The 17,291-nt window shown below is 46.8% G+C and overlaps 3 protein-coding genes across 3 annotated transcripts; 1 reads left to right on the forward strand and 2 right to left on the reverse strand.

The window, feature by feature from the left end:
• Positions 1 to 1,118: 1,118 nt before the first annotated feature.
• On the reverse strand, positions 1,119 to 3,988 carry BJ212DRAFT_1487623 (general amino acid permease 1; the record flags this gene model as incomplete). Its single annotated transcript, XM_041341299.1, has 24 exons — positions 1,119 to 1,202; positions 1,253 to 1,347; positions 1,416 to 1,518; positions 1,580 to 1,641; positions 1,698 to 1,771; positions 1,817 to 1,875; positions 1,931 to 2,103; positions 2,156 to 2,215; positions 2,266 to 2,326; positions 2,384 to 2,465; positions 2,521 to 2,654; positions 2,706 to 2,788; positions 2,844 to 2,870; positions 2,929 to 2,942; positions 2,993 to 3,063; positions 3,115 to 3,175; positions 3,225 to 3,232; positions 3,284 to 3,295; positions 3,353 to 3,361; positions 3,417 to 3,451; positions 3,506 to 3,570; positions 3,619 to 3,731; positions 3,783 to 3,789; positions 3,837 to 3,988. 24 exons carry the CDS (start codon positions 3,986 to 3,988, stop codon positions 1,119 to 1,121), a joined length of 1,644 nt encoding a protein of 547 aa, XP_041186094.1.
• A 4,166-nt stretch (positions 3,989 to 8,154) lies between these two features.
• Positions 8,155 to 10,108, reverse strand: BJ212DRAFT_1487625 (uncharacterized protein; the record flags this gene model as incomplete). The annotated part of the gene is made up of 11 exons (XM_041341300.1): positions 8,155 to 8,374; positions 8,428 to 8,517; positions 8,566 to 8,575; positions 8,642 to 8,849; positions 8,915 to 8,975; positions 9,026 to 9,048; positions 9,101 to 9,164; positions 9,218 to 9,282; positions 9,331 to 9,450; positions 9,503 to 9,817; positions 9,872 to 10,108. 11 exons carry the CDS (start codon positions 10,106 to 10,108, stop codon positions 8,155 to 8,157), a joined length of 1,413 nt encoding a protein of 470 aa, XP_041186095.1.
• A 2,784-nt stretch (positions 10,109 to 12,892) lies between these two features.
• On the forward strand, positions 12,893 to 15,567 carry BJ212DRAFT_1073687 (glycoside hydrolase family 5 protein). The gene is made up of 15 exons (XM_041329001.1): positions 12,893 to 13,169; positions 13,223 to 13,254; positions 13,308 to 13,371; positions 13,431 to 13,554; positions 13,671 to 13,745; positions 13,798 to 13,898; positions 13,952 to 13,976; positions 14,030 to 14,177; positions 14,239 to 14,515; positions 14,567 to 14,659; positions 14,716 to 14,722; positions 14,771 to 14,807; positions 14,857 to 15,011; positions 15,062 to 15,123; positions 15,177 to 15,567. Exons 1-15 carry the CDS (start codon positions 13,069 to 13,071, stop codon positions 15,418 to 15,420), a joined length of 1,545 nt encoding a protein of 514 aa, XP_041186096.1. The 5' UTR covers positions 12,893 to 13,068; the 3' UTR covers positions 15,421 to 15,567.
• The last annotated feature ends 1,724 nt before the right edge of the window (positions 15,568 to 17,291 follow it).

The following is a 17,291-nucleotide window of genomic DNA, read 5'->3' on the forward strand; positions in this document are numbered from 1 at the left end:
TCTCAGACAGGAGGCCTACCTCCAGCTAACGCTCGTTAATACTACGATTCTAGAATGTGACACCTATGTCAGCTAGTCACAACACAGGCGCCAGGGAGCATGTGGTGATACGCTACTACTTATGATATCCTCTGATATCCTTCAAGTTGACAATTTGAAGTAAGGCCGCGCGTGTCGACGGATGTACTGTCGGGCCTCAGACTACTCCGGCAAGATACGCTGCGACTATGACAGTCTGGCACCTGTGCAACTGCGTATGCTGAGTCGAACTAGTTCGGAAGTCCATCGGCTTTATTCCCTACGCCACTTGGGCCTTCCACTCTGGCCTCCAGATATGAAATTCCCGGTGATCTCGGACTCGGACATGGCGGTGGCGCGACGGCGTCAAGTTCATCGGTACAAATGTCATCCGTCAACTGAGCGATATAAAATTTTAATGCGTCGAATCATTCGATCGGCAGGTATCGGGCTGTGGAATTCAAGATATCAGATCTCTTGAGGTCGTGACACCAGTTCATTTTATAAACATGTAGCGTATGCGTTGGAGTAGGGGACACCGGGGTAGGAGTCGAGTGGCACCGTAGTAATTAGCGAGCATTCAGCGTCCTTCGGGCTTTGTCGTAGCGCAGTGCTCTTCATCACTTTGCCTTGCTCGAGACACGCAGGCACACAGTCGCGAATACACCGCTCCAGCGTCCCTGTGTATCAGCATGGATCTACGCAAATTATCCTTGAGTCTATATGAATACCCGTGTAACACGACTAACGGCAGGGAGTGGCATCGCGTTCAACGACTTGTGAACCCGGCCATATCATACCCGTGTTTCAGACCCTCAAATCGCATAAATAATCTTAGAAGAGCCTTGACACAGATGTATGTGCTTTTCGATAACTAGTGTCACTTCGACTGGCGATGGATTATTGTGTATTCAATGCTGTACTGCACAGCAAACATTCAAAGAGCATTATCGTTTCGTTTTCAATAAACCGTTACATAGATGAATGGTCGAAAGCCGTCCATCACTAAACATCAAAAATAAAAAAGGGAATTACAGCTCCGTCCAGAATGAGAGCTGGAGACAGTGACTAGATCCATACAACAACAACCATACTACAACCTAGAACAAAATGGCAGCAAGCTTTTGCCAGAAACCCTCGGGTGGGTAGTATGGCCCCTCTGTCTCCTCTGGGGTAGGAATACCCTAATCTCACGCGTCAAATCGAGTCGAAGTGTAGCCGCTGAGGCACTTACCGTCACAAAGTCCATCTCTTCTGGTTTCCAGATCTCAGTCTTTTTCACAAACTTCCAGCCAAAGTAAAGACCGAAGAACAGCGGTATGTTGATATCTGCGAGGGGTAATTGGGATTGTGAATCCATCAAGACTTTACGCAACAATGAGAATGAGCAGACGCACATGCAGTGAGGAAGCCAGCGGCAGTGAAACCCCAGAAGATTTCGAAGCCGTTGATGAGGATGAAGAAGATGCACCAGGCCAATCCCCAGATCGAAAGCCATGGCTGAAGGTGGCGTGTCAGTGTCAGCACTCAGCGGAGCCGCGTATCGATAGAGGGTACGAACCTGGAGGCGGTTCCAGTAGTAGAGCTTTGTGCGGTCAATGCCTTGGTGCTTCATTCCGCGGTCTGCATATTTTGTGAGACCTAGATTAGAAAGGGAGATAGGTAGATGATGGGCTTACGGAAGAAGATGTAGGTCAAGTTGATAGATCCCCAACCGAAGAAGCCGCCCACAGTTGAGAGGTTGACGAACCAACTAATCAAACGTCAGTACTGATCGTACACCACTAGGAGCACATACTTGAACACTGTTGCGGAGCCTGATTTGATGTTCATGAGCGCGAGGAGTGCAAAAATGCTCTAGATATAGAATCAGCGCCATGCAAATAGCGTGATGGTCCCAAAAATGACGCACAGAGAACCCAACAGCGATAAGGGGAAGTCCAGAGTTCGTACACCTTGAAAAAATCTTAGGTGCTTGCCCTCGGAGAGCCAGACCGTACAAGATACGAGATGAACAGAAGAGGAATGAGTTTGCAGCACTGAATGCACTCGTCATGACGCCGGCATTGATGATACTTGGTAGGACTGTCCATGTAAATATGAACAACAATTGGGTCCGGATTATCGTGAATGTTACCTTTAATCCCAGCATTTGTCATGGCAATGACATAGGGAGACTGGGCAGCAGTACCCGTGGCTGTACGGAATATATTAGACCTGTCCTACAGGACACGAGCAAGAACTCACATTGGAGCAAGTTGGGATCGTTATAGGGAACGATAAGGCCTGTGATGAAGATGCCAAGGATCTACGCGCACCCTTCATCAGGACCTGTATCATTCCAACCAAAACAATAAAGACTTACATAGAAAATTAAGATACGGAAGAATACCCTGCGGACGGCTTTTGCGATGTTCCGGCGGGGGCTTTCTGTCTCAGAAGCGGCGCTATGAATCGATTTTGAAAATGAGCTTCTTCTGGTGATGGATGGGGTTTGCTTACATCGCGACGAGTTCCATGCCTTGGAATGAGAATGATGCTTGAACAAGAACATTCAAAATGCCGAGGAAGCGGTCCAGGCCAACATGCTTTGGTTCTAGTTGAGCACCTGCTAGGATACCGGGATTTTTCCAGTACTGCCCTCAATGTCAGAACAGTGGTTTATTTCCAGTTACTTTGATACCGACCTGGAAGCCCAGCCGGTGGTGATCTGGTGCACCACCAAGATCAATGATCAAACCAACAAGAATGAGACCGGTGATCATCGTGACTTGTGATAATAGGTAAAACAGAAATACCACGCCAGCATCAACAATCAAGCTTACGTTTGATGAGTGAGAACACGAATTCCGCTAGTAGTTTATATGGTTGAGCCTGAGTCGAGTAGCATCAAGAATAATTATTTCTGACCTTCGCCAAAATACCTGCGGGAAGGTTGTGAGCATGCACTACACGCAGGGTAAACGCCACATACCGTACGCCGAAGACATTCGTTGCGCAAGCAAAAACAATGATAATTGCAGTGTAGATACCCGCGTGATTCGGCTACAGGATAAAGCTTTATCAACAGGACTGCGAACCAATTGCTTGGCTCACGTTGGAATCCCAATAAGTGATAAGAATCTGAGCGCCCGTGATTTCCACTGGCACGGTTATCCTTGTCGGGTGTAAACGTAATGACGAGAGACCAAAAAACAAAGACATACACGTTGGTCTATTGATGCATTAGTACATCGTTTTGTACAGAGATATATGATTAACTCACATAAAAGTAGTTCTGAATAAATCGTGACGACTGTCAGCAATGCCACGGACTGCGAAAGAGTTGACTTACCCATCCAACCTGGACACCAAGCAATCAGCGATGACACTATTGAATTGAAGAACTTGGTACTTACTGCGAAACCAAGTGCAGGGTCGACCCATCGTGCGGCTGAATAATATCGATCAATCTCACGTTTCAAGTAATATAGATTATCCTACAGACCAAAATGGGGGAAGGTTCCTGAAATCGGGGCATGGGACGTCATTTCGCCGATGGAACACAGTGAGCTGGAAGAATATTAAACAATAGATTAATGAAGGAGTGTGCGAGCGTACGAATATGCCACTGAGCCCACGAGGGCGTATGCGATAAGGGCACCGACGGGGCCTGCACCACTGAGGGCTTTCCCCGAACCCAGGAAAAGTCCTGTACCGAGTGTTCCAGCGATCTACACGCTTCGTAAGTCAACCTGCAAGGGCAACACCATGACATGACATACAGCAATCCTAAAAAAATCAATAAGCTGGTTATAACAAATAAAAGCTAGACATACATCTGAACATGTCGCTGCTTGAGTCGACGCTGTACCAAGTCGATGGAAGCGACATCGAACTTGTGCCTTTCATCAGCAACTACGTGAACTCCAACGTCGAGCTGGTTCTTCTCGAGGCTGTCGGCATCATACTTGTGATCCTCGTTACTCATAATAGAGTCAACGAGGGCGATCGCGACAAAGGAAAGCGGATTTAGATGAGGGGGGATTCGAAGGAAAGGATTGATATTCGGATCATCTTTGGCAATTAAGTATGGTAGCTACACATGGCGTGGTGCCAGGTGGTGCCTGATAACGATCAGAAAATATACGACAGGAACCATACCACTGGTGGCTGATAGGAAGTTTTACTGCAATTTGTTTACCGATAATCAATCATTGGCCGTGTCAAGAGTGCGAACCCGTTCAACACCATAACGATCATTAATACGCGGTCAACGTTATGGCCCGAGCATGACGGGAAGACTGCCGCGAAAAAGCTTGAAATTTGCAATGAGCCAGGTGAATATGAATATTAATATTTTATTTGGCTATTTAAAGTACCTCGATGGCAGGAAGTCAGGAATCAACGCAAAAGATCGTAAACTTAGTGGTAAAAGCTGTACGAACAACGTGAATGTAGACATGATAAGCACGGAGTTAACCGGCTTGTTCCTGATTTAGATAGCTTCCAGAGGCTCTTCATGTTCCACATCTGAACCAGCCGTTCTAAGTCTGACGAGCACCAGAAGCCTCGATTCTCAGCTTCGCCGAGTCTCCCAGATCTTATCTTCCATTGATAATAAACTCAACGACAGCATCGGAGACCTTGAAAGTGACGACTTGTTTTCATCCATTAATTCAAACTTGCACCTGTGGTGTAGTAAACGTTCTGGATCGATGTCATCGCTCCATGATCCGTATCGGACCATTTAACAACTACCTCAGGCTGGGCACGCAGTGGCGGGCGCAAGGACTCAATAACCACAGCACTAGTACTAGTAAGTACTGAACAGGCCGTGCCAGAATCGCCAGAGTCCGTATATCAATTCAAGGTGCCCAATCAAACCGTGGCTAGCAGTTATGGCTTATTTGACGCAGTCCAACATAGTGCGGTATGTATAAGCGCCGCCTGATGGATTCTCAGGCAGGCCTCCGCTTGCTCACCTCATTATCCGCGCTTCCATATGCCACCCGTGTGATCAAGTCATTGACCTCGATTGAAAATACTGTGGAGTTACCCCAAATTGAAGGAACACCGCCATTCACTCCTTCAGGCTACTCGATTCTTCCTCAAAAATTCGGCATCATGATGTTGAATGTAGCGACTCGTGCCAACTATTAATCTTAATATCGAACATCTTCCTTGTTCATCCGCACTAACGTAAACGTTCTGAATGACCCAATGAGTATCATGACGTCACACAGCCTCCCGCGATCGCCCGCGGATTGGACTCATCTGGTCAGTAAAGGGTATACAGCCATCCAACTTTCTGGAACGTCTGCTCGTCAAAGTCGCAAAAACAGCCTCACCGAGCTGTATATCAAATGATCCCCGCTTGCTGTATTGGCTCAAGGACAACGATGCGCCCGGGGAGCTATGCTTGTCAGATGTGAGTAAGTAAAGGAACCCACTTTCCTCTTGATTGAATGCAGAACTGATTGGCAACCGGCGCCGTTGTCACCCCGTGGTGCACCGCAGTACTGACAGCTCGTCTAACTCACTACCTCCGCTCCACCGACCCGTGACAGCCTGTGTCTATCATCTAAATAATTCAGCTCAGCACACACACACACACACTCCTCTACCACCAATCTCACGCGCGTCGCAGTACCTACATTCATCGAATTTGCTCCGCCATCACATTCAGACCATAATGCGAACATCCTGACACCACCCGGCGCGCGCGCGATCACGAGCCTATTAATGAATGCGAGAATTATAACCCGTCCAAGGTCAAGCCTGATGATTTCCATATTGATGGGTGTCATGTGCGCAATGAGGAGCGCAGTTGTCACAGCTGAGCGCTAAATCCTGATCCCCAATAACGGCTTAGGAGCATAGAGTTGAAAAACTTTGAAAAGCAAGCTGTTGCGCACCCGGCATACAGTTGACCCGAGTCCGAGGTTCGGTCGGGCCAGGACATACATGGGAATGAGGCTCCCACCTTTGCTTCCGCTTTCATCCCAAATCGATGTTGCGCAAGAACGTGATTTCCGCATGGATGAGTCTCCTCAAACTGCCCAGGAAACTCCAGGAAACCGTATCGGATTTTTACTACTCCGAAATCATTTCGCCACATCAACGAACTCGAGCTTTTGGATTGGCTGTAGATATCCGGAAGCTCCTGTAGCCCCTTACCTCATATTGAGCCAGCGAATATGCGAGCAGATCCCCGATTGTCTCGATGAGGTGGGACTGCTACCTTAAATTTTGCTATCTCAGGCGTATTTCAATTCTCATGAAAACTCCATTGGTTTTTTTTTGAGTCAGTTGGGTAGAGATAACGTTTCCACGGCTACCCAACAGTATAGTGTCACGTAGTGCACACTTCTTGATCATTGATCATTGATCACAGATCATTATATACTTGGCAACAGCCTTTTCAGGCAGATAGAAACTCAGAGACAGGTTCTCGTTCAAATTTTATAGAACAGCCCTACGGGCACCCTTGGACCAATCTCGTTCTTCTAATCTATTTTATTAAAGAGGAGCTCAGAGTAGGCCACTGTCCGCTGTCGTTTTCGCACGCGAGTGAAAAGGTATATTTACGAGTAGCAGCAAAATAACTTAAACTTAAACTACATACTATCGATCGCTCCGGCAAGTCAGTACTTGCTTAAACCTTATCATAAAGTCTTCTTATAGTCTCCCTTGCCCTCTCCCCCAACCCTCTTCGTACCTAAAACTTGTCATACCTAACCCTCATTTATGCTGCACACATGTGTTTCTTGTAGTTTGCGAGACACGGGATTTAAAATACCCATGATATTTATCACATGTGAGGAGACATGACTGGATAAATATCTTAATGGTTAGTTATTGATCAGAGAGATGTAGGTTTAAAGGGCTGTATGGTAAAGTTTGGAGTATTAATATTGGTATGATGATTCAAGTTGTGACGTCGCAAGTTTGGCCACGAACAGGTTTTGGGACAGGGGATGATTCACTTATATAACTTATCTTGATGTACCATTCCTCTTCAGTTATCCAAGGTATCCCTCTACAGGTCATACAACTAAATGTAGCCACTCGTTTCCTGACTGAATTGCGGTAAAAAATAGGAGATGATCCTGGACTATGTATAGTCTCATTCAAGTATTATCTCTCCCCATCATCAATCGATGTGAGCCCGGTGCTATCCCAAAGCACCATCAGATGTCAGGTCTATCATGGCTGGATCCGCATGAATGTAGCAGTGAGCCTGAAATATATTGTGGTATAAGTTGGACATGGAGGTGGTGCAGGCAGGAAGATTATGACGTAGATATCAACAGTCCGAATGTAGGAGTATATACAATGAATGTAGCGGGGGCCAGGGAATACAATTAGACTTGCCATTTGGAGGGCTAGAAGTATGAACGACGACCTTGTTCGTGGTCAGTAAAACCGCATTGTTGTAACTGGGATGCGACGAATCCTGAGGACACTCCGCTTGGATACTAGGTCCGACAGCAGACATTATGGTTCTGTAAGGGACGTGGATGCCAAGGGAGTCGCGCACGACACTTCTTCAGTAAAGGACAACAGATTGAACAACATAGAATAGCTTGGACTCGGTAGCATCTGATCGAAGCTCTTCGTCACCGAGGAAATCAAAATGTCCAGAGGATGTTATGGGCTTCGGTGACGTCGTTTGCAGGGTCTTCATCCTTTTCTTCACGCAGTTGAACAAGTGCGATGAGGGCACTACGGCATCGCAAGGGTCCTAGATGCGCGCGTGATTTCTCGGCGAAGTAGCGTCATTAAGGTTGCGATAGCTAACATACCTGGGCAACGTTGAAGTATATCCCATACAGGTCCTGTTGTTCGGAGAACTTGAGACCAATCGAACGACAAGAATTACTGTTCGTGCGAAGCAGGCTTAGATACGACGAACCATCATCGTCTGGAAGTTGTTGATCCATTATGACAAGCAAGACAGGAGGGACCAAAGCCAATGGTGAGACAGCAGGAAATGAGGATGCGGCCGTTTGATCAGGTGAACAACGACAGAAGGACTGACATTTGACAGGGGGCGTGTCGACACGAGGATTTTAGAATATAGATTTAGATTTCGAACGACGTTCTAAACGCTGCGGGAAGTCATCCAGTACTACGACCAAGTAAGGCGAGACATCAATCATCCTCGTCCTCTCCAAGTACATGCACTGCCGCCGACCTTCCTTCCTCCCTTGATAGTGGCGCATACCACTTACTCGCATCAGACGGGTCTGACAACTCAATGCCCTCAGCGGAGAAAACAACACTAGGCTGCTGCGCAGACGACGCATTCCGCCCAGACGTGGAGTAAAAGTGCAGCAAGAAGACAGTGAGGAGGTAGAACAGAAATGCAATGCTGTGAAAGAACTAAGCTGACAAGCATTAATGTAAATTCATGAAGGCCCCCACCTGTACATCGACAGTACATATGTGACGTGATCCATTCCTTCCTCATGGACGGCTTCGAGCTCCTCGTCTGTAGCAGACATAAAGAGTAACCTAGATACAGTCAAGAACCAAGCTTATTTGTGCTATAGTGCAACATACCCAGAAGCAACTAGTAACTGATGAATATTGCGATGAGTATTTTCATAACAATTGTTAAGGAATGATACTAACAAACGGTGGCAAGTGCCTGAATGCTCGGGCAGCATTTGATTTTGTGGCAACGCCGGATCTTTGGGCGCAGAAGGCGCCAGGGTGTGTTCTGAATCACTATCATCCAGCGGAGGCGTCTCCGATAGCGGTGAAGGCGGCAGCGATATGAAACAAACCTCAAGGATACGTGCAAAACCGGCGAGCATCAGCGAGTACCCGAACATAGAGTGAACCTGAGAATACGACCAACATCAGTACACACAAATGGTGAATATATGCAACCTGACATGGTTCTTACCTTCGTGGACAACATCAGAGCCTGGGTATGGTCTGACATAGCCCATCCTGTTAGTATTATGCTAAGCGCTTGTCAGACTATCGATCAGTATGAGAGAGCGAGAAGACGAACATCACGCCGGGGACAACATTTCGCTGCATGCATAGATAAGTTCAGCAATGCACTAAAAAACGATTGGGTACGTACCTGATTATTCCGAGACAGGAATATGCCAAGAGCGCCTCCTGCCCACCACAGTATCCCAAGAATCCTACATAGGGATGGTCGACCACTTGGTCAATACAATTCTCAGAACGGACGTACGTATGCTGCATATCTTTCACACTCCATTCACCACCGTGGTGCTCAGTAAATGTATTGACTGTGCCCTGTGACAAATTCAGCTCGAGTACATTGCACGTCCGTGATGTGCGCACCCAAAGCATAATCACCCACGAATCCCACCATTCGGGGCTGCGGCCGCTGCGGTGGACCCAGTCGTCCCCGACAACGAGTAAGAGCGTCATAATGATACCATAGGCAATGAATGCGCTTCCCTAGAGACTTCAATGAGCACTATCCGAAAGTGGACATGACACGTGGACCAACCATAATATAGTGCGCAGCACATTGTCCGGCTCCCACCTCCCCGCAGAACCCTCTCAGTGTGATGACGCCAAACAAGCCCTGGACCCAACCAAGGATAGGCCATATACGCCCTAAGATGCCATGGGCGCGCACAGCGTATGGTCGTAGGGTACGTTCATGGATATGAAGCTTGAGATAGATTCCAAGGCACAGCTGGGCGAGAATAGGGACCAAAATCCATGATCCGATATGTGAGTGGATAGAAGAAGGGAACTGTCGACCGCCATGCGCATGGCCAAGAATTATACCGCCAAAAGTTAGGGCAAAGGCGAGACTCTACGTAACCTCCTTGATCGGAATAAAATCACAAGGTGCAACAATGCAACGTACTTGTACAGGAACATGCCATTTACTTCGTGCAAGTCCAAGTACCATACCCACGGGGAATATGAAACCCCATACGATAGCTTGGAGGGCGATATGTATCCAGAGAATGGCATCAACTGGGGCGTTTAGTTGCTCTTCTGTAAGGTCTGCTCCATGATGTTCATGAGCGAGCACCGGCACTATCCAAGAGAAGACGAAGGGAAGTAGTAGGGGTGTCCATAAGAACAAGTCGGGTGCCATTAACAACGGCGAGCAATCTTGAACCTGCTAATATTAATCAGATTCGATGTGCTTATGGAACAGAACCAAACGACGTGTGAAATGAGTGTATCGATTTCGGCATGTCGGCCACTTCCACGTAGGATTTTGATGACGGCATCTATATATGCTGGCCTTGCACCTACCACAGTACTTGAATTTTGTGTTCGTAGTACTTGCCATCTTAACGACAGGTACATGTCCACCAGTAATGCTCGAAGATACCATTTTCTTGTTGAACAAGTCTGATACTATCGCGAGCCTTCCTCCCAATCATTCTCTCACTTTACTGTGATAACAGTAAACGACCTAAATTCTGGACAGCAAGTCCGAGGGTACACAACCGTTCCTAGATGGTATCGCATAGGCCAAGGTACTCTACACAGGTCCAATATCTACTGGCTGGATGGACATCCTGACCTTTCAGATACAGTGATGGTTTGAAACTTGCTGGCAAATGATCTTTCCCACCCTAACATTCACTCATGGACAGTTCCTGCAGGAGGTTCATCTCGACATGAAGCGTCCTGGTCGAAGTGATTGTCATACCAGAATCGAAATCTGGTTCTCTTAAACTACGCAGGTTCGAAACCTGCCAACAGATGATTTTTCCCTCTTATCACACCTCAACGTTCATTCATGGACGGCTCCTTGGAGATTCATCTCAACTTCGTCCCAGCCAAAGTGGTAACCACAACAGAATCAAAATCTGTTTCTCTTGGGCTGTGCAGGTTCGAAACCTGCCGAACGCCAATTTTTTCTATCGGAACACACCTTGACATTAAATGATGGATGGATTCCTCGGACGCTCATCTGAACTGGTCTTACCAGCCAAATAGTTGCTACAACAGAGTCAAAATCTGTTTCTCTTGGACTTCGCCGGTTTGAAACCTACCGACAACTATTTTTTTATCGGAACACCCATTGATATTCGAATATCTGCTCAATTCCTGACAGACGTTTCGTCACAATGTCGAGCTTGGCTGTGATTAGCTCGCATTTGTTCATGCGAGATTCGACTTTGAAGGGTTGCGCGTTTAGAACGGCCGGCGGGAATGGCGGACTGATGGGGGTACGCCCCGCATCAGGGCATTCGCGAACCTGGAGATGCGTTAGGGACACGGGTGTCCCTCGGGCTAGATAGTATTGTCCTCAGAGTATAACTCTCCATAGGACATAAAAATGGGATTTTAAAAAAAATATTGCGGGAGTCTATTTCTCATCACTTTGTTGGTACGGGACTCTATGGGTCTTGTTCATCACGAGCATTTGAAGGGTGCAACTCTATGCATCAAGGTTTCAACCGTCGATTTCCCTAACTACTTGTATTCGTAGCACAGATTTGAATCAAGTGCGATTTTGATCGCAGAATGTGACCGTAGCGGGCTCTGTCGCAAGCGGCCCTGTGCGTTATTATTGTAAGCATAAGCACGGCTAAGCGCAAACCGTAAGCTCTCAGGTGTGAGCGTCCCCAAATGAATACACTAAATGTACGAAAGTTGATGGATTCCGACTCGTCGGCTTAGAGGTTCGAGTTTAGAATTGGTAGAACTTCGAAACACAAATTGAATTATCGTAGTGCTAATACCACAACTACTATGTAGGATACATTATAATCAGGTAATAACAAGTGATCAATAACACTCAAGCCTTTTGCCGCAAAGTCCTACAGGCCATATAGAACTGTGAGCGACTGGTCGACCTCCGCGGAAACTCGTGTGGCTGGGAGCTCAGGGTTGTCATAAGAACGCGAATTTTGTACGTCCTATGTATATAGAAAAGTTGTGGTTTACTGATGGAGATTGATGATGACGAAAGAACACCATGATGAGTCCACCGGAGATGGACAGCCACAGTCCGAGAGCCGTGTGTGCCATTCCGAGGAGTTCGATACCACTGCCAGCTAGACCCTGGTATATGCCAGACCATACATTGGCAGAATGGATATATTCCAGAGTGGATATAATTAACTATTATGTAGACTAAAGGATGTATCGGACTTTTAGGGTCATCGGCCATAAGGATGTATTGTTATGACTGTATCCTGTGATGCTACGACATGGCACGAGCGAGGAGGACGAGCTGGAGAACGGCAGTATTAAATTTTCGGCGACTCTAGTAGTGATGATCATGAATACATGACATGCAGTGACACCTGAGACATAGCCAAATTACTAACAGTCCGCGACAGATGTGACTGCTCAAATTGGGAGACGTAATCAACTTTACATTCATAGATAACCTCGAATATGCCATTTGTCCATGGAATTGTTCTGTATCTCGATCTCAGGTGTGCACGCATGATCATGAGGGGATGTAAGTGCTCACTGCTAGATCTGAATGGCCAAGCGTATATATTAACTCCGCGACAAGCCCTCCGATCTGCTTTTATTGTGGTCTGTTACTATGAACTGGCGCGGCCACTTGAACTGTATCATGATTCATATCATTATACGAGTTTGTTACCAAATCGCCAAAGGATGGTCCGAGGAATAAGAAGGGCAGAGGAAGCCAGGTATGCGGCTATAATAACACCTCTATAGCTCAACTGACTTGTGAAAGCAGCAGCATATGGCTCGCGATCGAGTGACACCATTATGATGACGCGGCCATGGCTGCCCATTAACTCAGATGTTGCTTTATGGATAAGTCGGACTATATTTCAGTCGTCGACAGGAACCGCACCCCAAACCTTACTTGACAGTTTATCTCGTCCCGCACGCTCAAAAAGATAAGCCGGTGAAATAAACTGTCGTTAGTTAGTGGGGTTTTACTCTGGTATATTGTGGGTGCGCTTTCAGGGCCACACCTGCATGGCCCAGTATGACCTGGCACGTCCATCGTGCAGGGGACCTGACATAAATTGCGCTTCCTCTTGAATTTGCTTTTGGACTACGGACCATATTCTCTCTCCCTGCCAATCGAGGACGAACCCCTGTACGATGAGACATATCCTAACGGGCTTGGTGCTTTCGAGCACGTTTTTTGCCTGTGCGTGGGCTGGGCAACCAACTCATATTTATGGTGTAAATTTGGGTTCATGGTGAGCGTTACTCTACGTCTCTGACCGACTTTTTAACTGAAGTGGTAGCGCAGGTTAGTTTTGGAGTTATGGATGCTTCCTCAAGGTGATAAACCGACGAACTATGTAAGTGCGCGTTCGCTGAACAAGTTTCTCTAGGGTGGGTGGATATGGGGGGGCAATTATGTGGTGCAGATTGTTCGACATGCATTTCAACCGAGTCGTACGTTCCTATTCTATACTGTTTGTATGTGAAACTCGATTTTTTCTATGATAATCTAGGGCATTTGCAAAGGCGTATCCCGACACTGTCGACACCACATTCGCTCAACACTGGGACACATGGTTTACACAGAGTGATGTCAGCACACTGAAGGCGGCCGGTATTAATACTGTCCGCATTCCTGTGAGTCGAGTCCAAGGCACACGCGAACTTGGCAAAGCTAACGCTGGACGGCTTGATCTGCTTTACCTTTTCCGTCCTGTGCAAACTTGTGTGTTATGTAACGCATCTGTATATAGCTGGGATATTGGATAGTGGAGGATTTAGTCGATAGCCCGTCCGAATCATACCCTCGGGGCGGTCTTGCCTATTTGGTAAGAAACTCTATAGTTCAATCCTCTAGTTAAACTCGAGCTTTGCAACTAGCGCCGGGGCTTGGGCTGGCTGCAAGATGCCGGGATCCAAGTGATCCTGGATCATCATGCATTGCCCGGGGTCCAAACGGCTGAGCAAATGTTCACTGGAAAGTACGTTGCCATTTTTTCACTATTTGTGCTGTACTGAGAATGACTTTTACCAGTTGTACTACTGATGTTCAATTCTACGTGAGTCATTTCGCAGCTGCTAAAAGCAACAATCCATAATACATTGCACATAGACACCATACAACTACGGCCGTGCACTGGTGTGGACAGCGGTCATGACTACGCTTTCTCACCTGGACCCTGATTTTGGAAATGTATTTGCGATCGAAGCAGCCAATGAGCCTATTAATGACGCGGCTCAAACACCTGACTATGGTACCTGTATGCATCACTCATCAGAAGTTCTTTTATTTGTGCTCTCATGACCTGAATCTTCATACAGTCCAAGAGAACTTCGTCCAGACAATCCGTGCTGTTGAACTCACACTCGGAATCTCTGTGCCATCGTCCAAATTATCGGTATCGGTATCAGCGTCCGTCTCGAACAACTTCACCGCTGCATTGATTGAGACATCCTCGTCAACCATCTTCTCGGCGGAGGTGCAAGCGGCACTTTCAGAGGCGGTTCCGATTATAATAGGGATTGGATCAAAATACAGTTTGCAGACGATATTCGAAGCATCACCCTTCAAGCAGTCCGGTACTCCGTTAGTGGCAAAGTGAGTTTGCTACATGTTCTTGCTAGGATATACTAACAACGACATACAAAGCTTCATGGATGTGAATTGGCAGTACAACAACCCCCCTAATCCAGCTGATGTTGCGATTGGCCCTCAAGCTTACGACAATCACTTATATTACTCGTGAGTGCGCAGTTGACTACACCAAATTATCATGATTTCTTAAATTCTCTCTACAGGTCGGCCGTATGTCGTGTGTATGTAGCTTATTGGTTCTCATTGACAATTTTATAGGGAAATGACCCGACGTCATACATGATCAATATCTGCAGTATATCTTCTTCGTTGGTTCGACAATGGCGTACTCAGTTATGGTATAGATCTTCCAGAAATCCAGGCTGACGCAGCACTGGGCAACTCTCCGCTCTGGTTCGGAGAGTGGTCACTCGATACACAGTTCAATGCCACGGACGCATTCCTTTACCAGTGGGCTGACGCACAGAAATTAGCCTATAGTAAAGGTGCTGGATGGATTGTACGTGTCCTATAGTGTTTTATCAAGACGTCGCTCAAAGAATCCTTTAGTACTGGAACTTCAAAATCGAGACATCGAACCTCACCAACGGAACTGCCCGTGCAAGGCAATGGTTAGTCAAGACGCATACCAGAGTAATTTATGAAAGACCTGATGGTTATCTAGGTCATACCTTGAGGGGTTAGAACTCGGGTTCTTTACCCAGGACCCCGCGGCGCTCCACGATCCAAACGTGTGTGCTCCATACACGAACAGCACCTCGAACAGCACCTCGAATAGTACCTCAAGCAGCACCTCGCACAGCACTTCGAACAGCACCAGTTCAAGTGTGCCTTTACCGATCCCTGCCACAGGTTATCGACCACTCCTTTATTCCATGTTCTCCCTTTTATCATTAATATTCCTTTAAGCATGCCGGCAATATGAGGCTCATTGTATGGAATTGTATAGAATGATACATATATTCCTGTTGTCATCGCACGTTCTTTTTGTTATCATGCATTCTTTTTAGACATGACGGTAATCCTCAGGGATGTTGGAAGGTGACGAGACTCGGACTAGGAACTAGAAACGAAGGGAGAAACTCAGTCTTCGGATTGAGAGACTGAAGGCTACGATCGATCATACCTAGAAACGAAGGGAGAAACTAAGTAGGTAGTTAGAACTAATGTATCATATATATTATTAAACGCTGGTACTCATCTCAGTCTTCGGATTGAGAGACTGAGTAGAGAGCATTCTGAGATGCTGGAATAAAAGGAAAGTCGTTGAAACGGAGAAGGAAAAGGGCATGTGTAGAACACGTGTAGTAAGTAGTGATTGTGTATGTAAAGAAAGGTATGCGTGGTAGACGCATTCCAATAAGGGAGCTTGTTTACGGTTCATCGGACTATTTGAATGATAGGTTGGCATTTGATCTTTGCTCGAATGAGTCATTTTGCAGAATCCTTTCACAAAAGATCGCAACGGGAGTCAAGCTAGAAATACAAATTTGTACAATATGAATTGAGTCAGCGAAAACATGTGGTCGGCATAAGTTCAAGCAAATGTTATATGAGTGACGATACTACTGGATTCGGGGCTCGGACAGTACACTTGTTACTACTGAATCCGATTTTGCGACACTCCCTCGGAATGATGTTGTTCTCGTAACACCAGAATGCAATCATGGCACAGACAGTGTGTCAGAGAAACGGAACTCAACTCTTTATATGCAGAACATATGATATATCCCAAGGCCATCCTCTAAGCCTATCGGAGGGATATGCAGTGGCTGCGGAGAAGCATGCGTCGTGAAAATCATGACGAGGGCTGCACTACCGAATCGTAGCGGCGCGCGCGCCAATCCTGAGTTCCAACTGTCTTATCTGAAGGAAACAGCCTCGTCCAGCTATCTCTGCGAACCTCTTGTTTCTGGCGGAATCACTTATCGCGTCCTGGGCACTACAACCACGGCATAAAGTACATTTGGAGAAGGCAAATATTGGGGCACGGCGTTCAAAGAACACATCTAATCTTCCGTCACCTGCATCGCTTGGGCATCGAACTCATTGCCATCGTTTTCATCGTCGCGCCTGGCAATTCTTGCGTGGCTGTTCCTTATGGAGATCATCGCTGGCCTTGCGTTTCCCCTTGGAATCCCCCACGCAGTTGGTGAGTGTTAGCCGTGATAGAGGTATCGGGAAGGAATTTCATTTCTTTAAGCATCACCTGACAGCCGGCAGGCAGCTTTGGGGCGTACTAAAGCCAGTGCAATAGACTGCAAGTGGGGGGGCAGACTCTGCAAACTGTTGTCTCGACGCCGCTGAGAATGCAGCAGTAGGCAACAAATCATTACGAGCTGCAGAAAATCAACGAAAGACACTGCGATGAGTATAAGCTTCAGATTCAAAGTGCGACCGTCGAAGAGTCTGATGGAGACCATCCACGCCAACGGACAAAGACATACCATCGAACATGACCATCACGTGGGGATGGAGATAATCATATCGCACACACCTGACGCAATTAAATGCCAAAGAATCCAGTAACACTAACCACGAACACAAGTTGGAGGTGGAGGCATATACAGCAGCGTGAAACTGCGGAACATACAAGGCATCATAACAAACGGGACATGTTGCGACATCATGAACGGTAGAGCGGGGTGGACAATCATCAAAATCAAGTACGCATGCCACAACGGACGCTTACTGTACTATTTGGTGAGAAGGACGGCCATACTGAGAAGTCAACAGTACAAAATAAGAAGCACAAAGGAGGACACACTACCAAGTCCTC

Source organism: Suillus subaureus (assembly GCF_016647635.1).
Source record: "Suillus subaureus strain MN1 chromosome Unknown BJ212scaffold_92, whole genome shotgun sequence".
In the NCBI taxonomy this organism is placed as follows: Eukaryota; Fungi; Basidiomycota; class Agaricomycetes; order Boletales; family Suillaceae; genus Suillus; species Suillus subaureus.

Coding starts and splice junctions, on each gene's coding strand:
- BJ212DRAFT_1073687 (XM_041329001.1), top strand. CDS start 13,069: ATGAGACATATCCTAACGGGCTTGGTGCTTTCGAGCACGTTTTTTGCC. Junction 13,255..13,307: donor GTTATGGATGCTTCCTCAAG/GTGATAAACCGA, acceptor AAGTTTCTCTAG/GGTGGGTGGATATGGGGGGG. Junction 13,746..13,797: donor GGGGCGGTCTTGCCTATTTG/GTAAGAAACTCT, acceptor CTTTGCAACTAG/CGCCGGGGCTTGGGCTGGCT.